Raw genomic sequence first — 17,005 nt, forward strand, 5'->3', positions numbered from 1 at the left:
CTGCCTGTCGAGCCCGGCCTATCCTTTAAGAGCCATCTCAGTTCTCCTGCCTTGCGTGAAACTGACCCCTCCACCCCTCAGCAGCTTCTCTGCTGCTTCCTTCTATGAATCCTGTGTCTCCAACTAAACTGTAAAGCATTGGAAGGCTTGGACATGTTTTGATTTCCCCCAAAGCCTAGCACATAATTGGCACTCAAAAAATACAATGTGGGGGTTCTTTTGGCACCACTCTAGGAAAAGTAATGACTAAACGTTTAGTTTCTTACTTTCTTTTTTTTTTAACGGTTAATGGAAAAGGTGGTGCTGCCTGTCTTGGCCACACACACCAGACTGGGCTTCCTGGGATGGGTTCACATGGCCCTGGGCAAGGCTGGCACTCGGGCCCATCAGGCTGCAGTGCATGTCCTCAAGTCCTCTTGGGGGAGGAGGGGTTGGAGGTTGGGGCGAGATTTAGGTCCCCCATGCTGGCTGGATGTAAACTGTTTCCACTCAGCTCCTGTTGTCTTAACATCTCCCATGCAGGGATGCTGAGTCACATGTGGCTCAGCCGAGGTTTGGGTGGGCCCAGGGATTTACCAAGGTTGTGTAGCCAGAAGGGGTGAGGCCAGGCTCTGACACCAAGTGCACATCTTCTGCCCGCCCACACCCCTGAAACCAAAGGGGACTCCTCCCAGGGAACCTCTCTGTTTTTCCAAAGGGCCCAGTCTTGCTACTGATTAGTCAAGAAGGTTCACTGTGTAATTCTTAACAAATTGGGAGAGTCTTTTGGGTGTGCTCTAAGTGTTTATACTTTTTTAAAATTTCAAAAGTTTGGGGAAACTTTAAATGGTGAATTATATCTTGTAGGTATATAATCTTCCAAAAACAAAAAGACACTGAAGAAATGTGTTCCTCTTCTTTTGAAGAGGATGTGAGTGGAGAGGATGTGAGTTTCCATAATGAATCTTTTCCATTATAGGGTCAAACCTCAAAGCAAACCCAGTCCCCCTTTAGCTATGTCATGGGGATGGAAGTCTCAAGGTCACACCTCTACCTTTACTGTCATCCTCTCAAGATGGATTTTTTTTCCTTAATAGAAATGGTTACTACTAAGTACATGTTAGCTCTTTAGTTAACACATAGGAGAGCTATTGTTTTGCCCAGACGCTAAATGGGTTAATCATTGTCTTCCCCTTTAAGTGACACAAACAGTTCATAAAGGGCAAGGGGCTCTGCGCAAGGTGGGCAGGGGCCCATCAATGTAAAGACGAGGCCCCCACACCTGTAGGCTAGGGCCCCCCACTATTTGGCCCACTGCCCACCCCTCACAACAGGGCTGTGACAAAGTGACAATTTTGGAATATTCAACTTGGCTACAACCCAAACTTTAGTTTGTCCAGGGCCTCCACCGTGACACAGAGCATCTTTGCCCCCGTAGAGGGAAATAAGCTCTCAATGTTCACCCTTTTGCAGTTATTCAAAAGTCAACAGTGCGAGCTCATCCTCTGGCATATTCGAAAGGCTAAAGGATCTATTTTTAATTTATCTGTTTAAACCTTGCCAAAGACTCTCTCTCCTGGCTTGCCTTGGGGCAAGGAAGCAGGCTCTGCTGTGGTTGTCATTAGCTTGTAACCCAGTTTGCTTTTGTGTCTCATTCTAGGCAAGCTCTTTTTGGAGACCACGTAAAGAAACCTCAGAGCCTGGAGGACACGGACCTGAGCCGACTCTACACAGCAACGTCCCTGATGCAGATTGATGACAACGTGATGAGGTGCGTGCGGGCGAGCCAGGGAAGCAGGCACCAGGGCAGGTGTCGGGTGGCGGCCGAGGCCAGCTCTGCCCAGCAGGAGTGGCTCACTCCACCCACGTTAGTGTGTGTTAGTCTTGCTTTGAATGTTTCTGATGTTTAAAACAGGAGATTTCATAGGAAAATCCAAATTCCTAGTTTCTCTTCGAAAATAGATTAGGATCTGTCCCCTGGTTCTGCATTTCTGCTGCGCATAGGCAGCTTGAACAGAGTCACTTTAGATGAGGTGTGCTTGCCCGAGTTCTCCACAGTCCTCATCGGACCTGTCATTCCTCAACACCCAGGCTGGGATCAGGGGCCACATACCTCTGCATCTGCGCTGGAGTCAAAGGAAGTATTTCTTATGCCCATCCATGTCACTATCAAAGTAGAAAAATCAAAAGATAGACCAAGAGAGCTGTGTGTTTCAAGAAAAACGGACAGGGCCTCTTTCTTTGTGGATGTGAAGACTTCCTCTGAGAGTAGTACACAAACCTCACCCACTCCACTCAGGTACTAGTTACCTGCACCAGCCCCTCCGGGTACCTGAGGTCACAGCCCTGACAGTATTCTCTTTCCTGGTACCAGTAGTTTCTGATTGAGGTGAGCCTTAGCTAGGAAAGGTGCAGTTGATCTCTGACCTCCTCCTTCTCTTTAAAAACATTCTCCTTTTTATTTACTGGTCATTTGATACCTTTAGACATGGTCTAAAGCAAGCTGGGGTTTATCCAATAGATAGACAGATACTGACTTGGGCGAAGGGGACTTATGCTCACCTTTCTTATGGGATTTTAGTCGCCTCCTTGCACCAAATGACCTGAAAATATCCCTGTTGACAGTTACTCAAAGGAAATAGAAACTAGGAAATTGCCAGTATGTTCAAAAGGCAAGAACTAATTTTACCCTCACTTAAGATGGGTATGTGCCTTTCTTGTGGTGCCTAATAAGAAAAAAAATCAATTAAAAATGTCCACTCATCTAAATTTCATTAAGCCCAAAAGAGAATGTTTTGCAACTCTTCCTGAGCTCTTCCTTTTTAGAACTTAACGGTAACTCTTTTCATCATAACCAGTATGGGCAGCCTCATCATACATCCTTTTCCAGTAATATAGGAGGAATTGAGTGTTTTCTAAGCCCACAGAGATGCAGCTAAGCCACTGAGGAAGGGGCTGAGTTCACAAGGGCAGACATCCTGAGATGATCTTGGCCCTCGACCTCTTCCCTGATGATGGGTTGAAATCACCCAACCTGAGCTTTCTGCATCCTTCCTGGGCAGAGCTGTCTAGGAGGCAGGTGGTGGAAGGAGCCATAGCCTTGGGGGAGGCGGGATATCTTGAAGACCCAGTCAGGAAAAGCATGATATAAAATGTTATCAACTTTTTAGCTCCTACCTTTCCCCAGAATTTTCATTTTTAATTCGAGTTCCTTTGGTTAGTCATATTCTACTTCATTAACTATCAGTTGAGTTCTTTGCTTTTAAGCCTTAAAATATACCTTGCATCTGCACCCAACATTTTCCACCTTCTCTCCTATTACAAATCTATCCTAATTATCAAGTAATTTTAAATAAAAGTCATACATTAAGCTGATAAATTTTAGCAAGTATTGATGTGTATAAAGGGAACAGTTATCTTCTTCTTTCCACTGTAATCCCAAATCCTGCCCAGGCTGTCATCATTAAATTCCACCTGAAGTGAAATTTCATCTGAAATATGAATGGGATTTGTTTGAAACTTTGAAAAAAAAAAAAAAATAGAAAAGAAAAACCCACCATTAGGAAACCAGAAGTCCTAATCTATGCCAGAAAAAATTAGGTTCTCGAGATCTTCTGGCCTGGAGTTAACTGGGAGCTACTGGTATCAGAGGTTCTGGTATCAGAATGCCAGTGGAGCCCGCTCGCTGGGCCTCTCAGGGCCCGGGGCAGAACCAACCTTAGGGCCTCCCACCCCGAGCACCAAAGGTTTTGTTAAATGTCAGTGTGTCTCTGATTACTGTTCCATGGATAAACAGGAATTGTAACTTTGAATCCCTGTCTCTTTCTATTACCAATACATATTTCATTCCAGTTCATAGTGGTCCAAGCTACTCTGCCAGGAAGAACTCTGTTGAAAAGAAAGTTCAAGTAAATGCCTTTGGATTTCAGTTTCTTAGCATCTATAGTGACATCTGGTTTTACGGTACCTCAAATGATATAATACCCTAATATCATAAATCTCACAGCACCATTATGGAAGGTGCTATCCTAATCTCCATTTCACAGAGGAGGAGCGGAAGCTGAGAGAGGTTAAACCAGTTATCCAAGGTCACACAGCCAGGAAGTGACAGAGCCAGGATTTGAACCCAAAGGCCAGAGCTGAAACTCTTCAGCCTCCACACTGCTGCCTGTGCACACTCTACCCATATGAGTTAGTTCAGGCGCTAGAGCCATAATTAAACCAGCTCAGCATTCAGACCTTATGGCATGTTGTTTTTTTTTTCCTTTTCCCTTTTTTGTTTGTTTGTTTGGTGTGTCCCAGGAAGTTTCATGGCTATAACTCCCTGAAGGAATATTATGAGGAAGAAAGCTGCATGCGGTACCTGCACAGGGTGAGTAGCCAGCACCACCTCAGTGGTCACAGCACCTCAGAATTAGCATCACCCCACCCAGCCTAACACACAGTACAAGCATCCCCCCTAAATTTCCCTTGTGGAGGCTCAGCCACACCCTGGCTAAGTTGTTGCCTGTGATTGTTATTGACCCAAACTCTGTCCTTATGTAACTTCCGTACCATAATCCCTGCAGTACAGAGCTGCTTTTTTTCGTAAGCCTTCCCTTTGACAGGATGATCTTGGCTTGTTCCCATCATGCTCTTCATGGGAGATCCGTCTAGATTCCTTACCAACCTGTATCCTTTTTCTGGCCATTGTGTATTTTGTTAGTGTAGGACTAACCTAACTAACCTAGGTCCAACCACACAATCCCTGCGATGACCTGGTGAACACAGAGGAAAATGGATGTATTTCTGTTCAATGAAGTAGACTGGTTGATATTAAAGCAGTTTTTAGTAGCTGCAGTAATCTTTGTGTGTATTTATGTTCATGGCCATCCAAAACCTCCATATATGTTTTACCTGAACCATCACCAAGCCAGTCTCCCTTATTCTGTCCTTGCACAACTGCTCTTTTTACCCAAACACAGGACTTCACATTTATCGCTGTTAATAATGGACCACCATTTCCTCAGCTAAAGCAGATAATTGTGAATGGAGGTTCTACCGGCTGTCATGTCAGCCAACACTCATAGTTTAGCATCCTCAGCTAGGCTTTTGGTGTCTTTATTAAAGCCATTATCATAATGTTGAGATGTCTCGAACCAAAGTCAGAAACCCCCAAGTTAACACAACCATTTATCTATCACACTTTCTGGACATGGCTTTTAAGTAACATCTGAGTCCACCCATCAGCACCAACTCCACTAAAATGAAGGTGAAGACTATTGGCTGTTTTTCTAAAACAGATGTTGAATGCAACTTTGCCAAGAGCTTCCAAAACAGAAACAGAGCCTGCTCCTATTTTCGGCTTTCAGATTCTTCTAGAAAGCCTCCTTTATCTGGAGTGGAGCACACTCCATTTTTCCTCCCCACCATCTAAACTGAATGAATATGTACATAACTCTCTATAAAGTCATTTTTCTAAAAGGTATGGCTAATCTGAGAGACTATGAGGGTGAGCAGAAGTATCTTGCTAGTTAGCTCCATTGAGCACCTACCCTCTCTCCATCAGAGCACATGGGTCACGTAGGACCCCACCAAGCTTTGCTGCCACACATGTCTGCCAGGACCATAATCACAGTTATAACTCATTCCACTGCCGGTGAATCCAAGGCATCCTTAACCCACCTGTTCAGCAAGCTAAGCAATGACCCTCTTCCCTTTGCTTCAAAGACATGTCTGGTAGTAAATTTGAGCCTGAATCAATGGGGTTTGAAAAAGGGAATTGATTATTTAATTCCGCTTTATTTTCTTGTTGCAGATTTATGTGCCTCTCATGCTGGTTAATGCTGCTGACGACCCCTTGGTGCATGAAAGTCTTCTAAACATTCCAAAATCTCTTTCAGGTAAGTGTTTCTTCCTAATGCTCCCTCAACCACTCAGCAAATTGCTAGAGTAAATTCTGTCACCTTCACCATGATGTCACCTCTTGGATGTGGCAGTTGCTCTTACTCAGCGTAGTCTCGTCTTCCTGGGGCTTTGATGGGGCCTGGGCAGAAGTCTTCTCATCTTTCTGTCCTGTTGCAGGAGAGACAGGATCTTCATTTATATCCATAGCCAAGAGGAGTTCTGGGTAGTCACCTGGTGTTATGTGGAATTATTGTCTCGGGGTTCGGGTTCCACTAAGTCTGAGAGTTTGACTTAAAGAGATAACTTAAAACTTAACGTGAAAAGTAAAACAAAAAAAGCCAGTTCCCAATAGTTCTTGTAATAGCCTCTCAACCTGCTTTGAGGATAAAAATATAAGCAACCGGAAGCAGCAAAGAACATTGTTTCAGGTCAGCACAGTCTTATTCTATGCTAGATAGGAGCAAAGGGGAAACTAGAGAGGAAAGCCTTGGGAATTCCAAAGTCACTTTGCATTGTGATTTCAGACCCCTAAGACATAAGCTCCTCTCCATCCTTATTCCTTCTCTGTGATTGTTTCCTCTTGTAAATATCATATATTAACCTGATACTCTCATGGTCCCAAGCTAAAAAAGTAGAAAGTATAGCAGGCAGCCAAAATTCTGTTACACTCCTTGGAATGCAGGCTGCAGGTTTTGGAGGTCTCCATGTGTTTTGTGATAAAGCTATGTCCTGTCAACCCCTTGTCAGACTGGAGGCTCCCTATACAAAAGTAGTCCACTCGGCCACAAGTGCAGCAGTGAGAGAGCAGCAGCTCTTGTTGCCTTCTGTACATCCAGAGTAACAGCCATAGCTCTAATGCCATCACACAAAACTTTATAAAATTGTGTCTGAGGAGGAGGAATAAAGGGGGTCAGACAAGAAGAGAGCCCTGCAGTGCCAGAAGCATGCAGGCCAGAAAGCGCCCCAAGGCCTGGGGCACCCAGCAAGGGGAGGGGGCCCAAGTAATTCCCCTGGAAAGACAGATACTTCCTGTTGTACCTGGCTGTACCTGGCCGCTCGTTTTACACGCACCTGCAGTAATGCCCTTTACTAGCCCCTGTGGGACTAACCTGAGTATAGATTCATAAACTCAGGCTCCAGGTTATGAATTCTCAGGATGGCCGTTTAGTCTGTGCCAGAGAGAGCTGTGGGCATCTTTATCACAACTCATAGCTTTAAGCTAAGTTTTTGTCTTGAAGATGAATGTCTGTAATGAAAAATCATTGACTCCTTTGAATTTTCCTTGTTCTCTAGTAAATAACAGTACAAATGCTATGAATTCCTACTCAAAGCCCAGCCCCCACCCGTATCTTCAGCATCACCTGGGAGCTCATTAGAATTGTGGAATCTCAGCTGCTCCCCAGACTTACTAATCAGAATCTGCATTTTAAAAAGATACCCCCAGAGACTGGGATGCACAATCAAATCTAGGAAGCACTTGGCTGCACATTCAAAAATCTTGGGAGCTTTGACAATACCCATGCCTTCCCCCACCCCACCCCACTCCCCATCCATCCTGATTTAATTGTTCTGGAGTGAGGCCTGGGCATAAGGATCTTTAAAAACTCCCCCGGTGGCTCAAATGTGCAGCAAAGTTTGAGAACCACTCAGCTAGCATTCTCAGGCTTTCTTAAGATGGTGCTCATCCTGCTCCAAAGCCAAGCTTCTAGTCCAAAACCTGCCAGATCCCACCATCCTGCCTGCCCCATCAAATCTCCCTCCCACTTTGGAGAAGAAGGCATGGTGAGTAGAGGTTGGAAACCCCGTTAGGTGACTTTCCCTGCTGGCTTTGGCACCTGCTGCCCTGGAGCCCACTGGACCACAGTTACTTACCCAGCCACCTTTCCCCTACAGAGAAACGGGAGAATGTCATGTTTGTGCTGCCGCTGCACGGAGGCCACTTGGGCTTCTTTGAGGGTTCTGTGCTGTTCCCCGAGCCCCTGACGTGGATGGACAAGCTGGTGGTGGAGTACGCCAACGCCATTTGCCAGTGGGAGCATAACAAGTTGCAGTGCTCAGACACGGAGCAGATGGAGGCCGAGCTGGAGTGAGGCCCCTGGACTCGGGTGCGCTCCAGTGGCCCTCCTCTGGAACCTGCACCCCACACCGGCTGTTTCAGGTCCCCCATCTTCCTCAGTGACCTGGATCTGACCTCACAGCATTAGCAGGGGCCACCCACCAGGCATACTTGTCCTGGAGCCTGCGGCTCTCCCCAGGAGCTCCGGGCTATTTTTGTGTTTAGGTTACTGGTTTCCTCCATTGCATTGTTTGCCGTGGTGACAAGTGACAGGGTTCTCACCCACCTGTCCAGTTTCAGCATTCGATTGCTTTTAAGCCAATTCCGTCTAGTTTCCCTATTAAAAAATGTGTCTGAACAGCAGTTTTGCTTTGCCAATCGAAAGGCTTTTCCCTGAGAACGGTGCAGGATGTATGTTAGTTTTGTGGTGGTTGTATGTGTCCTTAACGTAGACCCTGAAAAAAGTCACTGTTCTAGGCCGATGCTGAAGATGCCACTCGGCGTGGGAGTCTCCTCGGCCCAGAGTGGGGTCTCCTATGTGGCAAAGGAAATTCCCTTGAATCACAAGCCAACTTTTTTCCCTCACTATCTTCTGAGACAGTCTCCCCACACTTTCCTGGTGATGAGAGTTACCTGGGGCGCTTGTTAAAAATTCAGCCTCCCAGGTCCCTCCCCTCCTAGAGGCTGATTCAGTGGGTCTGGAAAGGGGCCTGGGGATTTTAATTTTTGACAAGTGCCCCAGGTGATCCTCAGCCCCAGGCAAATTCGGGAAACACTGTTCTAAGAGGCCTTCAAATTAGAAGTATCTTGGTAGCACATTTTGTTGAAATTCACGGTCAGAGGCCTATCAGGTCACTGCCCTCATGTGATCCCAGCGGCCTCTTGAAAAGAGCCCTGGCTGGGAGTGAAGCGTTTGGGCTGTGGCCTTGGCTCTGCTTCTCACTGGCTGTATGATCCTGGAAAAGTCCCTTGGGCTTTAGATTCCTCATCTGTAAAATGGGGGGACTTACACCAGGTAGATTGACGAGATCACGACCAATTCTAAAGTTCAAATGACAAACTCATTTGCTGAAGTCTGAGAGAACATTCTTCCAGGGGAGCCTGGGAGTTATTCTCCCATCTAAGCACCTAGCTTTGGTGTCGTCACTTGCCTTTCTTTTTTGACCCTCATTTCATATAAACAGGTTTGTTGTTTGTTTATAAGCACTGAATTGTAAAAATTTTATTTTTTTTTAACCCTGGTTCTAACTCTAGCTTTTGATACCAGACAATTCAAAAGTTAGATTTGAGTCTGAAGAAAGATATTTCCAACCGAAGAAGGTGTTGTTTTGAAACCAGAGTTTTCATTTAATAGCCTATATTTGTATTCTGTTGGATAGATCTTTCCAAAGTATGTCTTCTCAAATCTAAACATCACTTGAGGTTTCAAGTACTCCTTTTCTCCAGTCCTGTGGCACTTGAATATCTAAAAACCCTGCACTTTGAAAAATCTGCAGTTGCTATCTGGAACTCAATGGAACTACATGTGAAACTGCCTGGATACTTCAAAAAATATTTTCCCTGCTTCATTTCCTTTGGCTCTAGGCAGGAATATGAATAGTGGGTCTGTGTGGGCGTTGCAGGGGTACTGGGAGCCCCCCAAGTGCCTGATGCAGAATCCCCTGGCCACGGGAAGGCGTGGTTTGGGCATTGGTCTAAGTGACTGTGATGGTAACGTCTGTAACCCGAAGTCTTTTGCTGACAATCACCAGATCATTCTAACAATATCTACAAAGATTGAGATTTCTATATATTCTGTATAATTTCTCACTCACCAAAATCTATCATTATGACTTTTCACCCAAGTTATTTCTCTAGTGCATTTCCTTTTAGCACAAATTGGCACTTTATCATCTCCCCCTCAATTTGGAAGCAAGCCCCTCTCCTTCAATACTTTTGCCACCACCCAACCACAGCTGTAATCTAGAATATTCCTAGGCACAGTTCCCGGTTCATTTCTCAAGACTTTTTGTGAAAGTAGATAAACCAAGCAATAACTTAGTAGGGTTGAATCACAGGAAGCAAGAGGCTCCTTTCATTTGCCTTAGGCCACAACTCTTAACCTGTTCCGACAAATTGGTGGCCCAGGTACTAGCTCCATTCAGGAGGGGAAATCACCCAGAGTAGAGGTGGAGGGCGGAGGGCCGGAAACCCTGACCCTTCCAAGGTTGGCCCTTGGAGGCTAGTCCGCGAGGCAGTTCTGGTGGCCTCTGTGGGGGAGAGGCAGGGCTGGGGGCAAAGCCTTTGTTGCCACACAACCAGAATTTAGCCCATAGGACTTTGGCGGCTGTGTCCCAGCTGAAATCTTTTTGGTGGGTGACTCTGAATGGCACTTACGTTTCCTTTGGGTTCACATGAAATCAACTGAAGCCCTTTGTTTGAGATTTAGGCTGTTAGGCATGGAAATGAGAGTGTGATGGTGGCTGTCTTACAAGAAAATTCTTGTTTGCCCTTGAATGAGAGCACAGAAGCATTTCATTTTCAGAGACGCAAACTAGCCTAATAAATGAGGAGCAGCATTCTATATGTAGATCATCTTTTTCCTTCATTCAGTTTTCCTTGCTTTTTCTTCCCAGGGTCATTCATTTCTGATGACAGTGTGAGTTCTCTTCTCGCTATTAGGATCCCATTTGGGCTAAAACAAGGCTGAATTTTCAGATTATTTGGATATTATATTTTAAAATCAGATAATGGATATAAGCTTTATAGACCTAGACAATTCTGTTGTAGAAATAACATCTTAAACTCAGGGGGGCAAACACCCACATTTCTCTTGGTTGTACTCCCTGCCTCCTAAAAAATTTGAAGACACTGATGAGTGAACTGATCCCAGTCAAATTCAGATTATCTGATTTGAGAAACAGTATCAAATCTCCTTGATGCATTCATGTTAGAAGGTAATTTAAAAGACTTGAAGAAAATGTATCATCTTTCCTGGTGTGTTTGTACCATTGATTCAAGAGCTCTGCAGTTGTTGACAGAAAGTTGTTTGTTACTATTATATTCTTTTAGCCTCTCTACAGCATTTGACACTCACAGGGGACCTATGACATACCATAAGGGTGAAAATATACCTGAAAGGGAATGTTCCTGTTCCGACTTGGCATTATGGAACCAGGATCCATCCAGGAGACCTCGTTCTTCTCCTGTCTGTAATTTATGTTCACTTGTGAGCAAGTCACTTCACCTCTCTGAGCCCCAGTTTCCTCATCTTAGACCATCTCTAAGTCCCCACCTGTAAGACCACTTCAACCATTTACACATCGTTTGCCTGAACATTCCCACTTGGCTTCTCTCCAGCCTTTGCACTGAACGTCAGGTGTGCCAAGGCTCATCTTGAAGGGGTTGGGAGAGAGGGAGTGCTTCAGCATTAAGACTTTCCTGGTGAAGACCCTTAAGTTGTCTGAAGCCCTTTGTCCTTGACTGGCTTATTTTCAGAGCCTTCATTGTCCTCGGACTATCTTGCTATTCTGAGGGTGGTCTTGTGATTAGGGCAGGTGTTGCCACTGGAATGAGTGACAATCTCCATCCTTCACTGTGACTCCAGCAGAGCATTGGGAGTTCCCAGGCAAAAATCCTTCCTGCTCAGGCTTTCATTCTAAAACCACAGCCTTCATTCAAGCTGAATTTCAAGCTTATATGCCAGGCATCTGAATAATAGCTCTCTTTGTAACTGTGTGACTCGAGATCCATTTTGCCAGCACCGGGGAAACAACAATGCATGTGTTCTTGTTTGTGTTTTCCAGGCAAGCAGATGTCTGAGATGTGAGAGGTTTTTCTTTTCCTGAGGCATTGATTCCAACTTAGAGCTGAAGTATACAGATCACTGAAACATCGTCTTGAGTTAAAAGAACTCATAGGCAGGACAGGAGGGTTACTAAAGAAGCATTTCACTGCAGCATTCTATCACGATAGCATCGATTTTCTTTGTCCAGAAAGCCTTAGCTTTCCTCTAGGAAATCTCCCTGTATTACAATATTATAGCATCAAAATTCAAATTCTGCTGCTGTGGAAGGCTGAAGCGAAGCCACAGCAAAACCGGAGAATTTCCTCAAGTGGCCTGTCCCCTCCTCGTTATGTCATGTCCCCCAGCCGTCACAATCTGGGTGATCCAAAACTGGCCCCAATGCCTCATCTCTGATGCCTTTCTGTCATTCTGTCTTGCTCGGTTGTTCAAAGCCACTTTGGATACTTGGACACCAAAAAGCCTTGAAAAGAGGCCTGGCTGTGGCATTTAGAGACCAAGCAATTGAGGGAAAAGTTTTTTTCAACCTCTGCTATCTAAGCAGAGGGAAGTCGTGTCCCCCCCCCCCCCCCACCTTTGTAAACTAGGATTGCTTTGGCCAAATTGCATTTGAAACGAAGGAAAGGGGAACTTGCCCTGCTGGCCTAGATAACTGGAATGCCATACCAAACAAAGGCTGCTTCCTCTTGCCTGTGTCACCACTGCTACAGCCCCTGGATTCTGTAGCCCAGGCATTCCCCAGCAGGGTCCCATGGAAGTGGGCCACAGAGACCACCTCGCCAGCCATCTCAGCCTCCCAGAGGTCCACAGCTGCTCCTTTTGGAAGATTCAGCCTCCTGTGTTTTTTGAACTGTTTTTGCAAACGTGTACGTGAGGAAAGCTTTCATGTATCTCTAATGATAGCTGAAGTTAATTTCTAACCAGTGGATTAAGTGTAACATTCCAAGTTCCCTGAAGTTCTCAGCTTTTAATTTGACGCCTATCAATTAATAATAAAATCTATAAACTCCCATCTCCCCATTTTGGTCCCCATTAGCCAAGAAATTCACTTACTGCCATACACTGGGCACAATCCACTTATAGCACTTGCATAAATACCCTTCATCTCAATGGGCATCTCCTTTCGGAACCCTCACATTGAGCAGCCAACAGCCACCTCGAATTATAACCCACCCCTAGGTCCCCGTGCTGGCCCTTCCCTCCCAGGCTGTTCATGTGGGTGGACAAAGTTCCTGGGTGTAGGAGTCAGGTTTTGTTTGCTTTTTGGTTCGGCCTCCTTAGTTTTCCTAAAGCACAAGTCCATGTAGAATCCTGTCACCTCTCAACAGTTCCAGATGACCTGGGTCCCTCCCACTGCCTCAGGAAGACCTTCACTGTACCTGAGCTTTTTGACTTCTGCCACTGCAGCTGCCTTAGTGACACCGGGGTGGGGGGTTTGGGGGGGCGGGGGGTGTGTGTGGAGCAAATTTGCATCTCTCCTTAGCCCGGTTAGACTCTGTTCAACCACATTTTTATGTTGGCAGATCTGCTTCCAGATTGGTTTTTGAGAACCATCACTTTCACATTCCAATTCTGCTTTGTTTTGTTTGGATTTCCCAAAACTTAAAATGCTGCCCTGAAAATATTGTATTTTGAGTTTGTGTTCTGAAAGCCTCCCTGCTGCTGGATCTTTGTGGGGGGAAATACAGGATCCTCCAGCACTGAGGTGTTTAAGATTTGCAACTAGCAATGCAATTTTTTTCTAAATATGAGGATATTTACCTTTATTAAGAAATTACACTAAACACTGATGTTCTTGATCGTTTTATGTTCTCATGTTACTTTTGGTTCTATTTGATTCTGTGTGGTGGTAAACAAGGATCATTACAAACAAAAAACTGTAATTTTGTTATCTTTGATTCAACGGAATTTCTTTACTTAAAAAAAAATAAAAGCTAAAAATGAGGTGTGGCTGTGTGTCCTTTGTACAGTGGGGATTTTCTCTCTGAGATTTATTTCCTGTGTCTTCACCAAAGCATGAGCTTGAAGGAGAGACACAAAAGACCAAGTTCTCACTCAGCCTTGCAAACAAATACTAACGAAATGAGCCTCTCCAGACAAGAATGGCAAGGACTGAAATAAGTGAGATATCAACAGTTTTTATTCACTTGCTTTATAAAGTGAACCAGGGAGACAAAATGTAAGGTGAAATGCAAATGGGGTTTACCATGCAGGATTTGAATGTTCTTCTAATAATATTCTTTGAACACACTGGGTGGACATTGCTGAAATCAGATCATATTGGGTTGGTTGTCTGGTGGTGGTGGTTTCTTCTTTGCATCTGCCTGAATCTAAGCCAAGGGTCTCCCAGGGCTGAGCAGTGGCCTACCCGGGACAGTCCTATCAGTCCATGCCCCCAGTGCCCGAGAGCCTTGCACACAGAATTCTCTACCCTCCTTGGCCGTGCAAAGCCTTTAACAAGCTAGTCTGGGTGGGGCGTGTCCAAGCAGGAAGTTGGTTTTGGAGCGCATGCACCAGCATGGCCTAAGAACACCCGACATCAAATTTCTGAGTTGTTGGTATTTTTTCCCTGTAAATCTATAACTTCTCTAATTTAAAAAAAAAAAAAAAAAAATCAGAGTTCTTCCATCTCTGGAAAACAAGCTTTGCCCCACTTTCTGTGCACCCACAAAACAGCCAGACTATTTTAATCCAGGACCAACTTCCGAAAGAATGCTACCAGTGAAGACTGCCACATGGAAGAGAATTTAGGTCCAGGGCGATGGGCAGATTGATGCCAGCAGCAGCATTGCAACACGGTCTCCTAGGACCCCCAGCACACAACTGAGTCTCTGCTGAACCAACCCTACAGCATTCGTGTTCAGTGACATTTACCTACTCATGGTCCCAAGGATGCTAACATGGTTTTTTGTTCTTTGTTTTTTGTTTAAACATTTATCAGGCCCCTCAGCACTAACCCTATAGAAAGTTCTTTTCCGTGCTGAGAACCAAACACCTCACTGGATGGGCCTCCATATGACAGCCTTCCCTCATCTTTTTCTTGGTATCCTTAAAGAGGCTTACTCAAATGTGCCAGCCACGTGTCCAGGCAGCTGCAGAGACATTAAGGGCAGTTTGGTCTTGAACTGCTGAGCCTCTCCCCAAAGGGGATAAGTTAAGCCCTTCTCTCCTTGTGTCTGTGTGCCACCCAGAACTGCTTTGTCATAAAGAACTTCCTTTTGATTCATGCTATCTCCTCCATGGAATTACCCCAGCATTCCTACTGAAGACTGGTTTCCTCTTTATTTCTTCCTTTATCTGACAGTTGGTGAAATCACTCTAGAATAAAAGAAGTTTTAATATTCATTGCTCCCTGTGCCAGTTTGGATATATTATGTCCCCCAAAACTCCATGTTCTTTGATGCAGTCTTGTGGGGGCAGACGTATTGATGTTGATTAGGTTGGAACCTATTGGTTCAGTGTTTCCATGGAGATGTGACTCAATCACCTGTGGGCAAGACCTTTCATTGGATTGTTTCTATGGAAATATTGCCCTACCCATTCAGACTGGGTCTTAATTAGATCACTGGAGTACTTTAAGAAGAGCCACACGGGCCCAGATGCTTGCTGCAGATGAGAGACAGTTTGAAGATGGCCGTTGAAAGCAGACTTTTGCTCCGGAGAAGGACAAACGCCCCAAGAGCCACTAAGAGTGACATTTTGAAGAGCAGCTGCAGCTAAGAGAGGACAAAACGCCCCAGGAGCAACACTTTGGAGAACGTCATTTTGAAACACAACCTGGGAGCAAGCAGATGCCAGCCATGTGCCTTCCAAGCTAACAGAGGTTTTCCAGATGCCAACAGCCTTTCTCCAGTGAAGGTACCCTTTGTTGATGCCTTATCTTGGACACTTTATGACCTTAAAACCGTAACTTTGTAACCAAATAAGCCCCCTTTATAAAAGCCAATCCATTTCTGGTATTTTGCATAATGGGCAGCGTTACCAAACTGGAGCACTCCCCATCTCTTTCCTCCTCCCCTCTCCTGCCTGCACCTCTCCTATCCCCAGAAGTAGATAAAATATTTGAGACAGAGCATGAGATAACCACCAATGCCCATGGGATTTGGAGCCAGAGGATCTGGGTTAGGGTCTTATGTCCTGGCTCTTTGATCCTGAGCAGGTCTTAACCTCAGATATCTTTTTACCTGTAAGGTGGGGATAATTACAACAACAGTGCCTTATTATATTGAAAGGATCATTAAGAGAATCAAAAATATTTTTTGAGGTGCTAATGTTATTTTGGGACAGTGGTTCTGGCTTGGTCTGTTTGGTTCCTACTCATAAATCACCTCCCGGGACAGTATAGAAACCAGAAGAAAAGTGTCTGCATGGATACAGCTCCAGACTGGGGCATTTAACTGACTGGCCCACAGGGAAAGGAGAGGCAAGCTTGGGTATAATTTCTAAAACCATTCCTAGACTTGGAAGTGCTGACCAGCCACTCACATGTGTCACTCTGATCCCAATCTTTTCCTTCTTAATATGGTCACCTTGGGAAATCAAGGTGTACCCACCTACACATTTCTTGCCTGCTAACAGGGCAGCTTCCTTTGGGGCACAACCCCAGGGATGAATTTGCTCTTATTCTGGGACAATTGGCCCAGTGTGGCCTGCTGCCTTCCCCACATGGCCTTTCCAGCCCAAGCTGGAGGCAGCCCTGCTTCTCTGGCCTTTCTGCTCAGGAAGAAGAACCAAAGGCAAAGTTTGCCTTTAAATCCTTAAATAACAAAACTTGCCAAGAGTAGGTTGCTCCATATCCTCACCTTGTCCATATGTCAACACACACTGAGCTTCGAGCAGTGCCTCTTTACATTGGCTGTACTTTGGAGCCACATGGGGAACTTGGAAAGATCTTGAGGCCCAGGCCGAACCCCAGATCAGGTGCATGGGAATCCCTGGGGGGTGGGGCCCAGGCCTCAGTAGTTTTTAAACCTCTCAGGGGATTCCAGTGTGCAGGGAGGTTGCATACCACTGCTTTGGAGGCTTTGATTGTCTCTTTAATGTTCAATTCCCTGGGGATCTTGTTGAAATGCAGATTCGGATTCAGCAGGCCTGGGGTGGGGCCTGAGATTCTGCACTTTCTAACAAGCTTCCAAGCCATGGAGATGCTGCCATCCTCGACCCAGGGGTCCAAGTAGCCCCCAGACCAAACACTGCTGAGATTCCTTAAAACCAGTGCCAGAAAGTGGGATGAGATGGTCCAATTTACTCCTTAGGAGGGGACTCTTCACCTGTTTTCCTGACTGACTTAGCCCTCTCCC

The 17,005-nt window shown here is 45.4% G+C and overlaps 2 protein-coding genes across 6 annotated transcripts in view; one reads left to right on the top strand and one right to left on the bottom strand.

The window, feature by feature from the left end:
• Positions 1 to 13,649, top strand: part of ABHD2 (abhydrolase domain containing 2, acylglycerol lipase) — a 105,821-nt gene extending 92,172 nt beyond the window's left edge. For both annotated transcript variants that reach the window (XM_037833012.1, XM_037833011.1), the window contains 4 exons: positions 1,640 to 1,750; positions 4,282 to 4,351; positions 5,777 to 5,861; positions 7,759 to 13,649. In XM_037833012.1, the coding sequence (XP_037688940.1) occupies positions 1,640 to 1,750; positions 4,282 to 4,351; positions 5,777 to 5,861; positions 7,759 to 7,955 (463 nt within the window). In that variant the 3' untranslated portion in view covers positions 7,956 to 13,649. The remainder of the gene's footprint in view (positions 1 to 1,639; positions 1,751 to 4,281; positions 4,352 to 5,776; positions 5,862 to 7,758) is intronic.
• Positions 1 to 17,005, bottom strand: part of RLBP1 (retinaldehyde binding protein 1) — a 63,934-nt gene that overhangs the window by 33,631 nt on the left and 13,298 nt on the right. For 2 of the 4 annotated variants that reach the window (XM_037833020.1, XM_037833013.1), the window contains exon 9: positions 5,739 to 6,033. The exons of 1 other annotated variant lie outside the window; for it this stretch is intronic. The gene's annotated coding sequence lies outside the window, so the exon portion shown is untranslated. Of the gene's footprint in view, positions 1 to 5,738; positions 6,034 to 14,324; positions 15,024 to 17,005 lie in introns of those variants that run through there. One more of the 4 variants, XM_037833018.1, reaches the window with a different exon arrangement.

Source organism: Choloepus didactylus, chromosome 4 (assembly GCF_015220235.1).
Source record: "Choloepus didactylus isolate mChoDid1 chromosome 4, mChoDid1.pri, whole genome shotgun sequence".
In the NCBI taxonomy this organism is placed as follows: Eukaryota; Metazoa; Chordata; class Mammalia; order Pilosa; family Megalonychidae; genus Choloepus; species Choloepus didactylus.